This window comes from Engystomops pustulosus, chromosome 10 (assembly GCF_040894005.1).
Source record: "Engystomops pustulosus chromosome 10, aEngPut4.maternal, whole genome shotgun sequence".
NCBI classification, from domain to species: domain Eukaryota; kingdom Metazoa; phylum Chordata; class Amphibia; order Anura; family Leptodactylidae; genus Engystomops; species Engystomops pustulosus.
The window spans coordinates 86115952-86137983 of record NC_092420.1 but is presented as its reverse complement, the minus strand read 5'-3'; the positions used below and the strand labels follow the sequence as shown (position 1 = coordinate 86137983).

The window sequence follows — 22032 nt, the reverse complement described above, 5'->3', positions numbered from 1 at the left end:
TAACACTGACCCATCATTACATCACTACTGACAATACATGATGTCACAGCTTATCCCCTCCCCCTCCCTGCACAGAGTATCCCTCATTAAATTCAGCTCCAGAGTATCAATGCATTTGACCCTGAGGCTACTATAAAGCATATCACTAAATGCTGTTACTCTCACGCAAGATAGCTGCAAAAATCATGGACCAAGAATAGAAGAGTAAATAATTCTGAGATTATCACTATAAATGAGAGGGAAGTCCTAAATTCTGTGAAAAGACTTAGAGGATGGGTGTCCATAGAAGTTAATCTTCTCTCACCCAGATCTGGTACGAAGGCAGTATCTCAGTCTAGAGGACTACTTACCCATTGATTTCAGTAATGATGATGATGTAATGCTTAATTTCTCCTGTAGAGGTGCTATAGGTGATTAAAATTCTTCCATAAAGAATAAAAGGGATCACTTATGATCGTCTTACCATCTGGTGCCCCATCCATTGAAGAAGGATTGTCAAAAGCGGACAACCCCTTTAGGATAATTTATTTGATCTTGTTTAATGCAAACAGTACAGTTTTATTGCAAAGGCTCGATCTGAGAACCAGATCCTCTTCCCTATGAAGTATATAAAAGTAATTTTACTAATGAGACACACAGAGAACAAAGCTTTCTACGAGGACTGGTTTCACTTCACATGATGAAGTTCTGGATATTTCTCTACAACATTCCTCAACCCTCTGCAAATTTTTTCCTCCCATGACAAATGGGCCAGTCCGTGATACTGCTGCATATTAAAACGCATTTAATAAATTTAACGCTCACTGTGTTCCAATTTGTTGTAAAGTGGATACACATGTGGCACACATTTTCGTGCAGGCATGAAGACTGACCGGCCAGGAACGTATGTTGCTGTTTAAGGGTGTCTTAATCAGCAACATGAAATCCAAGGGTGATGGAATATCTGCTACCATAGTATGGTCAATTAAGTCTACACTGCTTGTCTATAGGCCGAGGTGCCATCATAGTGAGGCCGCATGATTGTGTGCATTTAACGAGGGCTGTTGCTTGAGGCCTATCGGACATTGGTAGGTAGGACGCCCACCCCGTGGATGTCTAAAGCAGTGACTGTCCCCTACGGCAAAGATGGGCAAGAATAGGATATGTCCTATCTTTTGTGGTGGCATACACAATGCCTCACCACTCCAGAAACGTGTCCAATAGAGCTTTGTGTGACTAGCTCACAAACTGGTTGTGTGCATTAGGCCTAAAGAAGGTGAATCCACTGTTTGACTGCCATTCCTTGGGCCGAACATTAAAAATTATTCTGAGCGTTTTCCCGTGGGTTATAGTGTTGGTAATCTCCTGTTTTCGTTACCCTCCACTGTGCGATTTACAACGCCAGTTGGGTCGTAAGCGTTGGTGGTCACGTTACCGCAAATGCAGCTTGAACAGCACCGGTTCTGCTTCTGTGACTATAAAAACTTCTGGTCCAACCAACAGGAGCTAGAACCAGATGATTAACTTTTTCCTCTCATTCAGGCCCCATGGGGTTTCTGCTGGGAAACCCCTCTAACCTCCAAATTCTCCTTGACCTCAGAGGTCCAATATTAGGTGAGAGTCTTGGCCAACCAAACTATCCTATGGTACTCTGGTGATCCAAGCCAGATCAAGCCCCATGCAGATGGCCATATTTACTGTCTTTAATACGGTGCCTATGGAATTATTTGAGTGCCTATTGATATTTAATTTGGACCTACATGAAATCTGTGCATGAAATTGGAATTTGATGTGTAAACCATAACAGGACAGGGATCTTCATGTCTCCATATCTGAGTCTATAAATATAAGTGTCAAGGAGAAAAGAGGAGCTCAGATAGGTTGAGGTCTTCTTCTCGCTTACCCTAACAGTAGGCCAGGGACCCTCTGCAACACTGGGATTATTATAACAATCTACTGCTTTTCTAAAATAAAGAAATGGGGATTGTAATTTTTGAAAATATTTAAAGGTACAGAGGGCAATGTGGATCCATGCATATTATTGAATGTGAAACATGTAGGAATGACCAAGTCATGAACATCTCAGGAAGGAGAACCTATCCACTGTAAAATTTTAGCTACAATGGGCTTCATAGATGTGATTGTATAATTATAGATTTTTTATCTTATCAAGGTTTTTATAGTATGTATGTATATGTATGAGGGAAAAAAACATTCATGACCGATAACTTTTGTATAAAAGTCTCCTGCTCAATCCTGTCCGTATCTTCCAGTGTACATAGTACCAGGTGTGTAGTGGTCAAATTCAGTTTCTGGTGTTTGAGGGTGACACAAAAAATTGTCAGGATCATGTTTGACATAAGGTAGGTTGGACTTTTTTTTTTTACAGATTTTGGGGCACATTTACTAAGGGTTGTGCGCTAGTTTTCTGGTGGACTTTGCACGTTCTTTTAGGTGTAAACTGCTTGCACAGGTGTTTAAAAAGTGTCCGAGACACATTTGTGTAGAACAATCGCCCTGCCAGGAATAAGGTCTTGGCAGGGCGATTGCTTATGGTCAGAAAGATCACATGACCCTATATCTGTGCCTATATCTATATCTGTGGCCATTTTATGGTCAGGAATGTCCGACTGATGAGGTAAAAGACAGGAGGTTTCACTTTACATATCAAGAAAGCGGAGCAGAACTATTACTAGATGTATATTGGTAAATTACCTAATACCTAATTACACACACATTACAAAAAACATGAGGTAAAGTGGCCAACCCCTTTAAGCTAAAATCAGAATTTATTCTAAAATAGCAAGGTGGGTCTGCAATGGCTTTAATATGGCCTATGCAATACTAGGGTTTTATATGCGGGGGGATTTCAGACTTGGTAGGCTCCCGTAAAGCGTAACCCCCAATCGAGATCATTTTTAATATTGTGCCGGGTGGAATGTTGTGAAGATTTTTATTAAAAGACATATATAATAGATATTAACATTCTGTGCTAAAATAAACCAATATTTTGTTATCCCTCACTTTTCTATTCCCGTCCCGATGCTCCCTGATGCCCGGTCACTCTGCACTTTCTGGTCCAGCGATGATGCCCCAGCATAAGGGTGATCACTACAGCTAATTACTTACTGTATTTAAGATGAACAACAGAGGAATAACAAAGTATTGAGATTAAGGATCAGATTGTGAGAAATACAATGATTTACAGTATTGTGCAAAAGTTTTAGGTAGCAGTAAAAAAAATACTGTACTGTAAGGAACTCGGCGGGGAGGTTGTTCCAAACATCTTGGAGAACTAATTTTCCAAACCTGCCTAAAACAATTGCAGAGAACTATAAAAAAAATCAGCACGTCAGGCGAATATTGTTCTGTGTCAGGGTATGAAACCTGCTAATTGAATTCAAGACTTTTACGACCTCTTCTTTTGGAGAATCACTGTGGGTGTCTCTTGTCCTCAGGCAATAACCATTGACATCATCTTATCAGTGTAATGAGAGATGGGAATTGAAGTCAATGCAGGGAATAAGTGAAATAAGCAGCAGGGTTATGAGATATGGCATGATGTCATATGAAAAACACACAACAATCCATAAAAATATGGGTAAAGTAAAAACAAAGGATGAACATCCAGTAAAGATATAAGGATGATCATTCACGTACAACAGATTTTGGCAGAAGACATATTTGGTTAATAGCTATACCTTCCAACCATATATACACATGTATGCTCAGCTTGACCAAGAGTGCAAGAGCATGTAGACCAGGGGTAGGGAACCTATGGCTCGGGAGCCAGATATGGCTCTTCTGTTGGCTGCATCTGGCTCTTAGACAGATCTTTAATAAATAGTGATGGCTGCTGTGTGTCTCTTAGACTGATCACTTGACAAAGGAAGCCATGTTACCGCTGCTTACGTCCTTTGTGGCAGCCAGGGTTGAGGTACAGGATCACTAGGCAGTCTTGTGGTCAGGAACAGGCAGACGCTCAAGGCAGGCGGCAATGATGGGAGGTCGGGACGGAGCAAGAGATCGGGACTGGCAGCGAAGGAGCAGAATCAGGAACAGGGAAGGAAACACTGTGGAAAGCTTCCTTATAGGCATGAAGCACTAAGATCGGACGGGGAATGCTGGGAGCTGCCGGTCTTTATAGGAACCCGGGAAGTGGGCAGTGCCAATCAGTGGCACACTGGCCCTCTAAATCTGCAGGTGCCGTCGCACGCAGGCTGGCCAGCCGGGACAGAACGGGAGCCGGAAAGTGGTGAGTTGAGTGAGCTCGGAAAGGGGCGCCGCCCCTGGAGAGGGGCACAGGTGTGCCTGCGATCCGAGACCTAGAGCGCAGGGGAACCCGTGACACTGGGACTACCTATCTACTGGGGGGCATGTGCATATGGTACGGCTCTTATGGTATAACATTTTAAAATATGTGGCGTTCATGGCTCTCTCAGCCAAAAAGGTTCCTGACCCCTGATGTAGACATTTGAATATTTACCTTAGACTACATTCACATGGCTCTACGGGGAACGTATATACCGCTGATGTATATACAGACCCATAGACGGCAATGGGTGCACTGCACCATACAGGAGCGGTACCATCCTGTAGCCGGGAGAAAGATAGGGCATGTCTTATCGTTCTCCAGAATACGGCAGCGTGCGCCATATTTCTCTATATAGAGGGCCAGGGGTGAGCTTGTGTGTGAATTTAGTTATACAATGTCATCACTTTATGCTTAATTCCTCATCAGGGGCTAACTTGAATGAATCTATAGTGTTTTGTTATATCATTTCTTTTTTAGTACTGTATCTGTATAGACTTAAAGAAAGGGATAATGGACATTGAGAGACATTTCTAACCATAGAGAAGCCAGTAATTTTCCACAGCTATAGAAGAAATTGTTTTGGAGGAGAAAAAAAGACTTGCTTACTAAAAAAAAGCAGACAGACTGCTGTCTGGAAAGTTGTTTACCTCTTTGGAAACCTGCTGCCATAGGTTATTATGGGGGCATAATGTAAGTCTGTGGGAGAATGCATTGTCATTGTTTGGGCTGACATGTATCCACCCCCCCCCCCCTGTGTAGAAGGTATATAAAGAAAACAGCCACTAGTGTCTTGCAGTTAGGGAACAGATCTTGGAATAGGATACTCTGCCAGACTGCCTGAGTGACCAGAAGATGAAGCTGACACAAGGATACTCGACTCGAGAATTGACCCTGGGCTCCTAGCATTTGGCCATGGTACAAGTCATCAGAGGAAGAGGGGGGTAGTTAGCCCAGGTATATCCTTAGCATTATCCGTTCTTCTTCCGGGGAGGAGATTGGAGACGTCAGCCCTTTGATTTGTATGTGTTGTTTTGCACCTGAATTTCCTCACTAAAGAAGTCACTTAAGAAGCTAACTGCTCACTTCAGAACCTGACTCTCTGCACTTATTTCCCTTTGGGGTTCAAAATGCCTTACCTTCGGACACCTAACCCAGGCACTGTATGGCCACTGTAAGGGGCCACTTGGTGGTCTCTGGAAGACAAAATTTGGTATTTTCTTAAATCAAGTGGTAAATTTTTCTACCCCGGCAAATCTGTCATTTGGGAAGTCCTCGGAAGTGTCTACATTCAGATGATGGTTGGACATTCATCAACCCAAGGTTGCTATATGCAGTGACTCTATGCCCAGCTTCGCTGATTTCTAAAATTGTCTCTATGTCTCTATGCAAGAGTCCCCCTTAAAAGGGTAGTTCTGGGAATGTATGACTTAGCACTACAAAGCTAAAAACTAGTGTAAGATATAAAGATTCTAGGTCCTCCAGTGAGAAAGACCAATTATAAATCTCCTTAATGGTAGACTCCTTTTTAATATAGTTGCCTCCCACCTAGAAAACAAAATTTGACTCTACTTTAGGCAACAATAATCAACAGACATGGTGCCCTTTATCTCAATTTACTGTACCTACCCCATAGGGTCTCATCTAAAGTGGCTGTTGCAGTCAAGTTTTCCTTTCCCTACCCTAGAAAACATATTTATTAAATCCTTACCCAGATCTCTTGGTGGAGCAAGCATGACTTTTAAGACACCACAGACCTGCAAAAGCAATCTCAATGAGTTTAATTCCCATCCTGACCCATGTCCATGGCCTATTTTTTAAGGTTGCACTAGAGGCAAGTTTTCCTTTACCATCCTGGAAAACTTATTTGCATATTCCTTACCTATAATGGACATAGACCTCTACAAATGAGTTGTCTGTGTGTGACTGTTATATCAGGCTGCAAAAATTTTTGGCAAGAGCTTATGGGTGAGAGGTGAATAAAGTAACAGGGCACCCTGAATAGAAAAGTGATAAACCCAATGTTGTTCAGACGGACGGCCATTTTGATTTACAGTTCTCTAACAGGGTCTTTACAAAGTGTTTTGATGAACCGATTGAGTTATTGGCCCTTTGGTCTAAAAAGTCAGAGAATTTTTTGGCAATTTTTTTTTCACTGTAGACATTGTAAACATAGCTTAAACACAGTCTCACCTCAACACACGTTGATTAATAGGTGGGATTTCGCACGGTCTTGTATACTTGAATTAATTGCGGCCAAGTTCTAAAATTTACGACCATGGCCATCGTTTTGTCATTTTTTTGAAGCAATGAAAGTGGAAAGTTGGCGTATGGAGCGGTGAGCACTTCAGGGAGCACTGTGCAGTCCTGACTCCAGCCTCCGAGTGCAGCCTCAAGCTGTGACTGTGGTTAATAGCCCGCTAATTGCCTTGGACTGTGTCTTGAGTTCCTGATCTGTGTCTGGTCGTTAAGGAGGCAAATGGCTGAATAAATCAGTGTAACAACAGCTGTCTCCCTGCAGTGAATCATGGGGAACGTCAGGCCTTAAGAAGTTAGGATGATTAATGCAACAGGCGTCAAGCAGCTGGATCTTGATTATACTACTGTAGGCTGCACTGCAGGGCAGGATCATCATACATCTTACCTTAATGGACATCCAGGAGGAACTGAAGATATCTCCATCCAGAAACTCCTGTACTGACCACAGTCCATGACTTTTGTGTCCTAAAAAGTCTTCATACTATCAACCTCAATAAACAGAAGTCATAATCGATGGTTTTGGTTTTCTTGACCTTTCCTTGGTTCACTAGAGGACTGATGCTCCACCATAGCCACCCCTTGTACCATGAACGATGAGATGGTTATTTCTGGAGATGTAAACCTAGTTCATTCCAGTCATGAAGCCAGTTTGACCTTACAAGGCCCGCACCATTCCTCCATGACAGGTCTTCAGTAGTTGAGTCTTGATAGCCATCAATGAGGCTTCATGGTCTTGGACAGATTTTTTTATCCTGGACATCTGGAAAAGTTGGCCAATCTCAGCAATGAGCTTGAAAGACGTCAACTGGGTGAGATCTCTGATCTTATCCATTGTTTCAGGATATCAGATTTTCAGGATTTTACCTGCCGACATATAACAAATGATGATATATATTGTCATGATCTGCTTCATATTAGAAACTGAGCTGTCACATTACATAAACCTCAACTCACATCTGTATTCAAAGAATGTCATAGATAATTATATCCCCACATTGTAGGGTTCAAATAATAGCCGCAAGACCTAAAGCAAGCCACAACTCTGCTGTACCAAGCCCAGATCATCATCAAATTACAGCTTAGGGAATGGTGGGAAAGAAGGGGGTTAATGTTTTCGGGCTTGGGGTCCAATAAATGGGATGCAATGTATAAGGTACAAGACATATGTGAATTTATAGGGTACAAGGAATGCGATGCAATATATAGAAAATACTGAATGGGATGTAATGTATAGGGCACAATGAATGGTGTGTTTAACGAATATAGGGTACATGGAATAGGTTATATAGGGTTATATATATTTTGGAGAGACCATTTGTCCATGTTCTGGGACGTGCACCCGATTATCCTTATTAATGGTTGTAAGAGTGCCGCCACTATTTATATAGGTTATAACGTATAGGGTACAATGGATGGGATAAAGTAAATAGTGTACATGGCATATGTGAAAATGTATAGGTTATTATAAATAGGATGCAATGTATAGGGTACAAGCAGGGGCATAACTACAGGGGTAGAAATCATAGCAGTTGCTTAGGGGCCCACAGTGTCAGGGGGCCCCCGGTTACTGACCTGAAACACTAAAGAATAGTGGATATGCACATTGTACAGCATAACATGTATATAACAGTGCACAGCAGGAATCGGCAGGTCAGATAATAATGTCGGGGAGAAGTAGGGGACAGCAGAAGGACAGGACTAGGGAATCTCCCATCTCTAATTCCTGCTGTGTACTTCCCTATGTAGTCTGCAGCTACTGGGACATATGTGTATAAGTGTATGAATGTATAAATCAGTGCATACATGTGTGCACATAATTTTATAGAAGTGTCTGTATACAAATACAGGCAGTCCCCGGGTTACGTACAAAATAGGGTCTGGAGGTTTGTTCTTAAGTTGAATTTGTATGTAAGTCAAAACTGTATACTTTATAATTGTAGATCCAGACAAAAAAAATTTGGGCCCCAGTGACAATTGGAGATTAAACATTTTTTGCTGTAATGGGACCAAGGATTATCAATAAAGCTTCATTACAGACACCTTGCAGCTGATTATTACAGTCTGTGACTATAGTAAAACATTCAGAAAGCTTCACCAGAGGTCAGAGGGGTCTGTCTGTAACTATGGGTTGTCTGTAAGTCGGGTGTCCTTAAGTAGGGGACCGCCTGTATGTAGTCATAAGCCTCCTATGGGGCCCTGCCTCTCCTTGTTACGCCCCTGGGTACAAGCCATAGGACACACTGAATGGCACACATTGTATAGGGTGCAATGCATAGCTTACAATTTATAGAATACAATGTATAGGGTACAATGAATGGGATGTAATGTATAGGGTACAATAGATTTCTAATTTTACATCAATGTGTGAATACCTGAAAATGTGATTTTTTTTTTTCTTTAGAGGAAATAGTCCTGCCTAAAGGCCCTGAAAGGGTTATTTGCCCCCAGGAGCCCACGCGGCAGCATGAGTAATGCTATATATAAGCCTCCTGCACTATATATGGTATAATGAGTGCTGATTGTGATCAGTCTTTGTCAGATGTTTAGGTAGAGTGAATGGCTACCTTTTACACTCAGCCCTTCCCGGGTGAGCCGCCCGCCGCCCCATACAGGGCTCCATCAATCATAATTAGGGTTTGTTTTATGGAACATAAAGAAATGTCCTTTTACATCAAACAATCCGGGCAGAGTCTGCACCGCGCTCTGTCCTCAATGTTTTGACAGTTTTGCACCGAGTCAATGTAAATTGCTGGTTATTGTGTGCAGTTAGTGTCTGCGTTTATTCTCCTGTCCACCCTAAAAGCAGCGGCTGTCATAGTAAAATAATTTCCCTACAATCCTACAAAAGTGGTGGAAAGGGGGCTGTAGTGCTAGTTACTACCATATCAAACATGGCTCATGGCAACCAATCAGAGCTCAGCTTTAAATTTATAAACTGCTGTGGGAAAATGAAAGCTGAGCTCTGATTGGTTGGCCTGGGCAATTAGAACAATTATGCTCTCAGACACTTCTGATAAATCTTCACCTATATAGTCTCTAAATATTACCTGTAATTCCCCAAATCCTGATATTTTTAGGGCCCATTTTAATGCTTTCATATATATGTCTGTGGATGTATTGTATATAGGCTGTATGATCAAGGGTGCAACTTTGGGGGGTACAGTTGTACCTAGACCAAGGATCCTTATGATGACCAGTAAGTCATCTTATTCCCCTTACAAAGTTACCAGTACTAAATTATAGTCAGCATTCTAGTACACACAAGTGTGCAATAAATAGGAATTTACCTGCAGTACCTCAGCATGGCCACTACACAGTGTATGGAAGTGCCTGCTTCTGATTCTGGAAGCAGCTGATTGGTTGAAATGCTAAATATCAGAGTAATCCTAAACATTTCCTTTAAAAAGTTACTTTTAATCCAAAGAATTGGGTTGTCCACCGCCATTGTTACCACTTAATGGAAATGTACCACAAATCCAAACACACTCACATGGTGGCATGCACCTCCTGAAAGTCGCCTGTGCCTCCTTCTTTTTGCTTTTAATAACATCGTTTTTGAGAAAAAATGTTTTTTAAATCCATGCAAATGAACCTCACGGGCTCTTGGCTCAGTCATAGAAGCCCTTCTGGCTCCTTCATCTGATAACTATTCACGCCTCTATTCAGTGTTTGTACCCGCCTCTTCCCTCCCCAGTTAGAAAACCAAATGGAGGCGTGAATGATTAGAAGACGATGGAGCCAGAATGGGCTTCTGTGATGGAGCCAGAAGCCCCTGAGGATAATTTACATAATTTTAAAAGACGTTTTTCTCAAAAACGAATCTATTAGAAGCAGGATGAAGAGCAGATCCTGTTCCAGGAGGCCTGCATGTACATGTGTTTGATTCAGAAGCACTCCATCTATTTGGTAGATTTCCTTTAACTGTCCATTGTGGCAGGAACAGTATTCAAGGGGGTTTTCAGGGCTGAAAGTATTACTCAGATATCCATAGAATAAGTGGTCAATATCTGATTGGTCAAATTGCAAGTTCCAGCATCCCCAAGGATCAGCTAATCTCAGCAGATGATAAGCAGAGAATAAAGCAGGAAGCAGACAGTGCCGTTCTTGGTTTTGTGGTCAGACCATGTTACTGCAGATCAGAATCATTCATTTGTCTTAGTGCCCCAACAATCTGATATTGAGAACCGAATCTAAAGATAGTGAGTACATATTTTTTAAGCTGGAAAATCCCTTTAAAACTAGTTGCTAAAAATCCTCCTCCCTAGGTATTGATTTTCCATCATTAAAATAATTCTCCCTGTTGATTTTTTTCCTTTTTTTTCATTGCAGGTCCCAAACTTTATCAACACCACCCTCCCATCACATGAACAGGTCACGGCTCAGGAGATAGACATTTATTTCCGGCAGGAGCTTATATATAAGAGAAACGAGAGGATGGCCAGAAGAGTCATGGGACTTCTGAGGGAAAACCGCGACAAGAGCTTCTTCTTTGCCTTTGGTGCAGGTATTGTGACATATTGTATAAAAATGTAAAGTCGTAGGCTCTGTTCTCCTCTGTGTTATGGATTCTGCTCATAATGTTTGCCGGATTTTCAAACAACAGGGGTGATCATGTTCTCCATCTTCATTCATGATGCATGGGAGTCTACTAATAGTGGAAAGGAAGAACACTTATAGGATCAGTAGAAGGGCTCCATGGAATTTGATGGTTATGTGAAAACTCAATTGACTGATAGGTAGTCCTCCCAATTTCCCGATTGGGGAGCATTGAGTAAGTCATTGCCAGCAGTGTTGGGGTAAGGTTCCTCGGGTCCCACCGTTCTTCATCCCCTAAAAGCTAGGCCCTACTAGCCTCTGAACTAGATTATCTCTGGGGTCCAGTATTTTGTTACGGAGTAGTCCTACCAGAGGACCACATCTGGACCATCTGGATATTATGGTGGACCAGTTCAACTTAACAAAGAGATTGGGTATGTTGGAATCCAAGAGTCTGACCCTTTTTCCCTGTGTAGGATGGATCACTCCCAGTCTTTCTATAGGCTAGATTGTCGATACTAGATCATTGGAAGTTCAACACTGAAAACTCCCCATCGATCGACTGCTTTCGACTTCTACTGTTGCCAGAATGGTTAATACAGAACATCTTCATTCTCTATGAACTGACATAATAAGCATCAATCATCTAGAACAGTGGTGGCAAACCTGTTAGCAGCCGAGTGCCCAAACTGCAACCCAAAACCCTGCTTATTTATCGCGAGGTGCCAACCAAAAATTAAAGGAGTAACTTATTGCACCCTGTTCAACAACTTTTAATTGTACTGGCCTCCTGAGGACAGCAACACAATAGAAAGATGGAACATTTTCATCATTTTAGCTTCTTTCCAGTGTCCCTCTGTACACAGAGAATCGTGGGGCCAGCAGGAGGTCCTCCAAAAATAATTTGACCCTGTCTAATTCTCCCTCTTACTACAATCCCAAGTGGGTAGTAAGTATCAAAATATGACTGAAAGCAGAATCTTTTAAGTTGCTTGGAACTGCAGGAAGATTCTTTGAGTCCTGCCTGGTGTGCTGGGGCGATGGCCCCGGTGCCCACAAAAAGGGCTCTGAGTGCCACCTCTGGCACCAGTGCCATAGGTTCACCATCACTGATCTAGAAAAAAGATGAGCTGTAGTAACTCAGTTCAGCCACTACTTTGAGAATGGAGCCGTGCTACCACCTCCTTTATATAGGTTCATTCTGCCTCCAAAATGAGTTTTGGTTGGAGTCCTGAGTGGTGGACTGCCACCAATTTGATATTGATGACCTATTTTATGGGAGTATTAGGTAGAAACCACCTAACGTCTTACAGCAATGCACAAGATGATTGTTTCCAGCACCTAAGTCCGGACTTGGCTGAGCATGGGTATTCATTTCATTGGGGAGACTGTAGTTTCACAAGTGACCTACCTCCTGCCCGATCCGGTGTCCTGACTTCCTGGCGGGCCACTATTTATATGTGATTGTTCAAGATCTTCCATTTTGAGCGCAGTTCTCCTGCAGGCCTTATCAGAAATGATACTTTGAAGGTTTACTAATCCTTTCAGCAGGACTTTTAACGTAGTTCTGCTTTTTTAGGCACAGTAGACCTTTAAGAACAATGTCCTTGTCTAAGAACGTTAGGGACAAAAGATAAGGAAATGTTATGGCTGTCAGAAGACGCAGAACACGACCCGCTGGTAGAAAAACCAACACAATATCAAACAGAACTGTTCTTTCTTTGTGCACCATATTTACTAGAATGATGGGGGAGAAGACGTTTATTCATAAAGCGGCCAAATTTTGCTTCCTGCCATGGAAACCATTTTTTTTTGTTATGGAGCCCCAAGGAGAGAAGATGGCCTGCCAAAAATACAATGAGCTGCTGAAAGTAGGATTAAACTCGGGGTTACCCACTTCAAAGGCAGTGATGTTGGAGACCACTTGTGAATGCTAATCAGACGTCCAGCGCCGACTGTAAAGGAAGATTATACCCCCGGCTCTTTGAGATGGTAACAACCGTCATTCACGGAGCTACTATCTCAGCTGGAGGTGCCATATGCAAATAGGGGTGCATGGTGTGGTTCATGTTATACATTTACTGGATTACAGGACTTGACAAAACGTTTCCCCTTTCATCTCCGTCTCGCAGACAAAGGTTTTTCTGTTCCCTGTTAGTCTGAAGGAAGCCATACAGGCAGAGCCATTAATATTAATTATAGAATTAATTCACACACAGAACGTTTCCTTGTTTAGATTAACAGGGAGCCACGGACATGTGTGATTCCTGGAGAGACGTCCAGACTCTCACAAGAGCTTTCATTCTGGGGGGAAGTCGCCGTTATCTCACAGAGGGGCCGCCGTGGGACTTCCTAGTCGCTTCCATTGACCTAACGATTTTACTCGTGGTGCTTGATGCAAAAGAGACTGGTATAATGTCAGGTAACATATAGACATTTTTCGAAAAAATCATATTAGTCAAAGAGGATGAGGAACATTTATTAATGATAATTCCTTTATTAATATAGCGCACACAGATTACACAGCGCTGAGTGGAGTTTGCCAAATCAGTCCCTGTTCCCAATGGGGCTCACAATCTAATCAACCTACCAGTTTGTTTTGGAGTGTGGGAGGACCCGGAGGAAACCCACGCAAACCCGGAGAGAGCATGCAAACTCTTTGCACATGTTGACCCTGGGACTTGAACCCAGGACCCCAGCGCTGCAAGGCTGTAGTGCTAGCCCACAATTGTGATTGTACCAGAACTCAGAGATCCAAACAACACAGTGACAGGTGATTTTTTTGCAGAACTGTCAAACCCCGGTGGGTTAAGTACAGTACTGCACAGTGCTGCCCTTATTTATTATACTCTGTCATGAATGGGGGCAAATTTATCTCAGTCTGATGCACTTTGTTTGGGTGTATTTTAGTGACTTTTTGGGTGTATACTGGTATTTGCGCAATTTTTTGCACCTTTTTCCTGGAGTTCGCCGAAGTTCGCCGTGTAGCAGTTTCCACGTTTGCACCTAATTTGTGTTTGTATGTCTCCTGCTTCCAGATGTTTGTGCTTTATTAAACATTGACTTGCGCCTAAAAGGGCCCAAATAATTGGCGCAAAAGCACTACAGACTTGGCCATTCGTAGGGAAAGCAATGGTGTGAGTTGCACAAAAAATTGTACCTTTTTTAAGGTACAAAATGACAAAGACAAATGAGGTCCAAAAAATAGACTCACAGAAGGCGCAAAAAGAGCTCAGGGAAGGGGGAAATAAGATAAATGACCCCCATGGTCCATGTACCATGATTGTTTTAAGGGACCATACACCATTATGACTTTCCATGGATGACATTTATAAATAAGATGACATCTTCCCTCCTTTTTTATTATATTGTACATAACAATTCTGTTTTATCCTTTCCTATAACACTGCGTTATGATGTTCCTCTGTTATTCCTCTTACAAGTATATAAATTATTAACATTTCGGGTGTCACCAGTTGATTGTGTGTCCCTGCAAAATCCGACATTGACCACAGCTCCAATTTTTAAATCCCAGTTGTTTAATTATTTATAAATTTCTACGAGGAGTAACAAAGGGTCATCCCGACAGAAGTTATGTCATGTCAGATGACTATTGCTATTGTGTGTATGAATTTGAATTGATAAATTCGTGGAAAGATAAATAAGAAATCGATTGATCAATAAATAAAAGTATGCTGTTTAGATACTAAGTAGATAAATCGATATGAGGTAGATAGATAGATAGATAGATAGGAGATAGATAGATAATAGATAGATAATAGATAGATAGATAGATAGATAGATAGATAGATATGAGATAGATAGATAGATAGATAGATAGATAGGAGATAGATAGATAATAGATAGATAATAGATAGATAGATAGATAGATAGATAGATAGATAGATATGAGATAGATAGATAGATAGATAGATAGATAGATAGGAGATAGATAGATAGATAGATAGATAGGAGATAGATAGATAGATAGATAGGAGATAGATAGATAGATAGATATGAGATAGATAGATAGATAGATAGATAGATAGGAGATAGATAGATAGATAGATAGATAGGAGATAGATAGATAGATAGATAGATATGAGATAGATAGATAGATAGATAGATATGAGATAGATAGATAGATAGATAGATAGATATGAGATAGATAGATAGATATATATGAGATAGATAGATAGATAGATAGATAGATAGATAATAGATAAATAGATAGATAGATAGATAGATGATAGATAGATAGATATGAGATAGATAGATAATAGATAGATAGATAGATAGATAGATAGATAGATATGAGATAGATAGATAGATAGATAGATATGAGATAGATAGATAGATAGATAATAGATAGATAGATAGATAGATAGGAGACAGATAGATATGAGATAGATAGATAGATATGAGATAGATAGATAGATAGATAGATAATAGATAGATAGATTGGAGACAGATGGACAGATAGAAGGATATGGGATGAATAGATAGATAGAAATTTTGTTGTTCATTTAAACCACAGCTAACTCTCAGCTCTGCTATATCTACAGGTATACTATGGCTATACTATGGGTATACTATGGGTATACTATGGCTATACTATGGCTATACTATGGATATACTATGGGTATACTATGGCTATACTATGGCTATACTATGGCTATACTATGGATATACTATGGGTATACTATGGCTATACTATGGGTATACTATGGATATACTATGGATATACTATGGATATACTATGGGTATACTATGGGTATACTATGGGTATACTATGGATATACTATGGATATACTATGGGTATACTATGGGTATACTATGGGTATACTATGGGTATACTATGGATATACTATGGGTATACTATGGATATACTTTGTGATCCTCATATTTACACTAATATTTTGCACACTTTGCAAGTTTTATCCTGCAAAATGTCTTAAATTTTAGGGGATTCTATCCATTCAGAGTTAACGCATATGCTTGTACTGAGGTCCTACATATACATTAGGTGTTGCCTCCTTCCATCGTTCCCTCTCCTTCTCTTTGGCCGCTATCTGTAAATCCATGGCTGTGGTTGTAACACTGGCTGAGCAGCGCCTCCTGCTGGTGGGCAGATGCAACCACTGTTAGCACATGCAATGCTATGAACGTTATGAAGGTGACACCTGGTCCTTGTGTCCTCCACAAGCAGTGACTTTCAGGGCCTCGGAGCCTATTTATCCCGTCCAGATGTTCCGGATTAATTATTTAGCCTTTGCTGAACTGACAAACCTCCTCTCAGTCCAAGGCTTATGCGTTTTGTTGATTTTTCTTCTCATTTTAATCTCTCCATGATTATTTTGCTTGTTCGACTCTATTGAGTGGGTCGGCCTGTGGTTGCTTTATAGTGTAAGGGTTGTACTTAATGTTGGGTGTGAATACGCAGCTGTGGTGGAGTCACTGGATCTGGGGGACCATCTGCTTCCATCTGTGGAGGTTTTGTAGAAGTTCACACGGCAATTGATAAAGCGAATTATTGTAAAATGTCAATCAAAATCACATTGATCAAGATTCTGAAGATGGAAGCCCATGTGGTCTACAAGACTTACCTAGTAGCATAGTGGCCACCCAGTCTAGTAACCCTCAATGGAATAAGCTCTTCAGTTCTTGGCCAGAACCCTCTTCATAATGATATAGAGTCAGCATTGTACCGATCTCAAACGTTGGGGCACATTTACTTACCCGGCCGAGGAGTTCATCCAAAGTGCATTGTTCCGACAATCTTGCACCTTCTTCTTCCTGGTGTATGTAAGTGCTTGATCTTTCGACACAAATTGAAAGTTAAATCCTGCGCTCAGTCCAAATCCGTCCGATCGTCCGACAGCCACGCCCCCCCCCATTTCTGTTACATGGAAGCCGGTGCTGCTGTGCCGAAATCCGATCGCGTGCAACACAATCCCCTTCTAAATACCTGTCCCAGCGCTGCAAATCCCGAAAATCAGGAACAGTCCGACGAAAGTGCGATCCGCGGACCCTTAGTAAATAAGCCCCGTTAACTGTTTAAATGCAAAGTCACCTAATCAGCCCCAGTACTGGGTAATGGCAATTATGGTGATGATCGTGGCTTGATGATCACAACATCGAGAGTGACAACCCTTCCCAAAATGGCTGCGTGCAGCACCGCCTGCAGGTTATCACCAGCGTCCATGCACATCCGTAGTCCTTTAAATGCCGCTGGTGACTTTGCCAATGGTGTAACCAATGAACACTCACATTCGTGTTAGCACCATTCACAGGTGTTATTGTTGGGATCCGGGTTCTGTATTTGATTTAAAAATTCGGCTAAACTGGAATTTCGATTGGACCACTCGTCACTATTGATATGGAATGACATAAAGGAGTTTTGCGTAAGGGTATTCCATCAACAATGATACGCAGAGGTCAGGCCCTACGACCTTACTGAGATGCTGGACCATAGGCAAATCTTAATAATAATAATTCTTTATTTATATAGCACACACAGATTACGCAGCGCTGCACAAAGCAAATTGGTCCCTATGCTAAACAACCTACCAGTATGTTTTGGAGTGTGGGCGGAAACCGGAGGACCCAGAGGAAACCCACGCAAACACGGAGAGAACATACAAACTCTTTGCAGATGTTGACCTGGGTGGGATTTGAACCCAGGACCCCAGCGCTGCAAGGCAGAAGTACTACACACTCGTACGCCATTGTGCCGCCCACTGCTGATTTACTAATTCTGCCTAAGGCTTTGGTCTCCCATGGCACTAGTGTTGCATTTCCTATCACAATGGTAGCGCACTGGGTGGCATGCCTTGTGCACTATTGCCACGTGTGACCACACCCTAAGGGTGCATTCACATGACCATCATGGGCAGAGAATATCCGGCCGCAAATTTACATCCCCCATAGACGTCTACGGCACCAGAGCTCGATATGGTGAGCACAATATAGCTTTAGTTATTTCTCTACACAATGTTAACGACTGTAGACTTAAAAAAAAATAGAGCAAAAAAAATGGTAGACCAGGAAATATTTTTAAAAAACTTTAAAAATAATACAGTATTTAAATGACATCACTGACCTGCGATCTTGTAGGGGTTGATATTCTAATTCGGTATGACGAGGTTTCATTTAATAAAGGTATTTTAATTGTTGCAGTCAGGACATTCGGAGGAGATTATAGACGGCAAAATCCAAAAATTTGCCATAAAAGAGAAAACTGGGAAAAATATCAACTGCGGAACAATCCAAAAGAAACACGACTAAGTCCTATAAAACCCTTTGCATTTGATCTATTCCTGTAATAAATTTTGAGAAACGCCGTCTTGCCATATTTTCCTCTTGGTTTCATCAGATCTTTCCTTATTTATAGTCATAATTTGTAAGAAAGAAGATATTTAACCCCCCAATAGAAGAAAAAGATTTTTTTTTAATTTTGTGAAAATTTGTGAAATTTAGCCTTAAAGGGAAATTCAGTAATATCAATGTATTAACTTTTTACTGCTCAGTATGTTGGAAACCTTATCAATGAGGGTCCTGTGTCACCCATTGGGGCTCATTTACTAAGGGCCGCGGATCGCACTTTCGTCGGACTGTTCACGGTTTTCAGGATTTGCGCAGGTTTGACAGGTATTTAACAGGGGATTGGGATTGTGTCGTATGTGAACGGATTGTGGCGCAGCTGCGTTGGCTTCCATGCAACAGAAATGGTAGGGCGGGGGGGGGGGGGGGGAGACGTTGGACAATCTGACTGATTCGGACTGAACGCGGGATTTAAGTTTCAAATTGTGTCGCAAGACAATGCACTTAAATGCACCAGGAAGAAGAAGGTGAACTCCGGGGACCTGAGCGGGGAAGCGACACATGCAGGATATCGGGCGCACAATCTTAGTGAATCGCGGCACAGGGCATTAACGGCAGACAATGAACTTTTGGGAACTCCGCAGGACGGGGTAAGTAAATGTGCCGCATTATGTCACACAATGGCAAAACAATTGGTCAGTTTTGCCCTTCCCCCAAGCATCAGGTTCTATGGCAGTCTTTTCATCCCTATAGTTTTGAGTCTTTACAGAGGAACTCTTCATAATATATATAAGTGTTACACTTTCCAAAAACAGTGGGGGTCATTTACTAAGGGCCTGATTCGCGTTTTCCCGACGTGTTACCCGAATATTTCCGATTTGCGCCGATTTTACCTGAATTGCCCCGGGTTTTTGGTGCACGCGATCGGATTGTGACACATCGGCGTTGGCATGCACGCAACGGAAATCGTGGGTGTGGCCGAACGAAAACCCGTCGGATTCGGAAAAACCGCCGCATTTAAAAAAGGAAATTGTGTCGCGGAGCTTGCACTTACCTTCATCCAGGATAGGATCGTGAACTTCAGCGCGTTCCGATGCTCTTCAGCGCAGCAGCGCCACCTGGTGGACGTCGGAGGAACTGCCTTGATGAATCCCGGCCGGACCCGAATCCACCGCAGAGAACGCGCCGCTGGATCGCGAATGGCCCGGGTAAGTAAATCTGCCCCAGTGTCTAGGTTGTTGCTATAAGATTTTTAATTTTTTTATAAATACATTTTTAAGAAATATAACGAGAGATGAGAAGTCCCCCCATGGAATTGAAAGTAAAGTTGACTGCACATTCCAGATACTGGAAATGTTGTAAAAACTCATCATAGACAATGGCATATTTCTGATTCACTGTGTATTGTCCAGATGGCTCGCACAATTGTGGCTTCGAGCTAATAGACTCTCGCTCAAGATATGTGGCAATTGGAGATCGATTACACAGTCTCCCAGTCCAAGAATGTCTGTCCTTTATTACCAGGCACTGACTCATATTAGTATCTTTAGATGAATGTTCGCTTTTCCAAAAAAAAAACCTTAAAGTTTTGTCAATTTGAACCGTAGCCAAATACACTTAAGCTGTTAGAATGGAAATTAATTTTCTGGCACGGGGCCCTCTGCTTAGAAGTTAAAACCAATGCAGAGTTCTGGTACATTTCAATTTTATGTTGAAATAATGTTATAGGAGCTGTTAGCGGAGAGAAAGTTTAGGTTTCAGGAGTAAAATTCTTCTACGTTATAGACTGCAGATTTAACAAACCATTCTGCGAGAGAGCAGTAGGTTGGTTCATGCCGGATTATTGTCACTGGACTTGTTATTCAATTCTTATCTAAGCTGTCCATCTTTATAGGGTTTGGTCATTGGAACTCCCATAAAAGTGAATAGTACATGCGCAGCTACCTGTACATAGATGGTGGACACCTGTCCATGGGTTGATGGACTCCCATTCTCCCATTCAAGATGACAACAACTTTTTTTAAGGAACGTGCCAGGGCAATTTGGGAAGCTAGACCACCCAGAGGTCCTTACTCATCTTGGTTCGACAACACCAATTCGGCTCATCACTCTCACCACACCCTATCTTAGGTCCCTTTCACACGTTCAATCTGGAGCCATGTATACAGTCGAAAATAGACACCAATGGCACCCAGCCGTGGGTATGTCCCCGCACCATGCCTCGCTATGGAGGTGGGAAGGCTTTGGCCGGCCGAGCATATGTCCGTGCATAAACAGTCTCACTGTAGTCCACAGCAAACAGAGCCTGGACAGTCATTCATTGAAGCCACCATAGTACACCTTCACTGTGCATGCGCTATAGGCTGGCCCATACTCATACTCAAGATGGGTCAAATTCAGTCTCTTCTTCTGGGACCTATATAAAAAAAATCCTTTATAAAGGACAACCCCTTTAACAACTATCTAGGGCAGGCGCGTTACTAGGAGAGGTTTCTGAATGGGCCCCCCCCTTTCTACTTAGGCAATATACATATTTATACACTCATGTGCACACATATAGAGCATATACACATTGCAGATACACACACATATATAGCATATATACATCACATATTTGTTATATACATATTATGCTGTACAAAGTATATAATAGTGCACATCCTTCACTCTTTAGTGTGTCAGGTCGGATGATGGGGCCCCTTGGTACTGTGGGCCCTATAGCAGCTGCCATGGCTGCTACCACTCTAGTTACGCCCCTGATCGATGGGCAACAGTGTACACTCAAGGGTCATCCATAGCTCTTCAGAAATTCTGGGCTTCTCAATCTTCCTCAACTGGACCTTTACGAACCAGAAGATGATGGTTCCTGGCCCTCAAAGCACACACCAAGAATGACACAATTATTAATATTATATTTCCATGGAAACCCTTCTTCTTCTCCATCTCATAAAAAAACCCAATTTTTATGGATAGAGCTTTAATGGAAGCCATCAATGGGATGAGGTGTAAAGGATACTGTAAACCCAAGGAAGCTTGTTAACGCGGTCAAAGGTCATAGCTCATTTTCCTTATTTTTGTAGCCTTGGAGCTTCCATATGTCTTAAAGTTACCATTTCACCCATTAATGGTTCTTTTTAGAAAAAAATGCAAGTGAATAATAAAATAATGAAATCTAATAGAAATAACAAGAAGGAATAAAGCTTCTAGTATAGGTTTAGGGCTCCACATTTCACTTTTTACTGTTTTTCTACCCTCGCACATAGTTCATGGTCTAATTTGGCCCAATTTCATTGTTTTTCTTCAATCCCGTGAATCGGCCTCACGCTAAGTGCTACTAAGAGATTGTTGTGGTTTCAGCAGGGTCGTAAGGATCTCCCATGACATCTCCCGGTCTGACGGTAGGATTGGTCGGCGCAATGTAGTCACATGACCTGTTATCCAACATACAAAGGGGTCTTTGAGTGCGGTACCTCTGACATCCCTCTGAACCTCCTGCAATTCTTGTGTATTTATCATCACCTATAGTAACAGGCTTGAAATATCAAGTGCTTGCCGTGTCAAACTGGACCCATTAGGAATGGCTTTTAACCTCCGTCTACTCTAAGTATCCTGCAATAAACTCA

The 22032-nt window shown here is 41.8% G+C and overlaps 1 protein-coding gene across 1 annotated transcript in view; it reads left to right on the top strand.

The window, feature by feature from the left end:
• Positions 1–22032, top strand: part of TRABD2B (TraB domain containing 2B) — a 222931-nt gene that overhangs the window by 114209 nt on the left and 86690 nt on the right. Inside the window, exon 4 of the mRNA XM_072127052.1 lies at positions 10880–11054. Within this exon, the coding sequence (XP_071983153.1) occupies positions 10880–11054 (175 nt within the window). The remainder of the gene's footprint in view (positions 1–10879; positions 11055–22032) is intronic.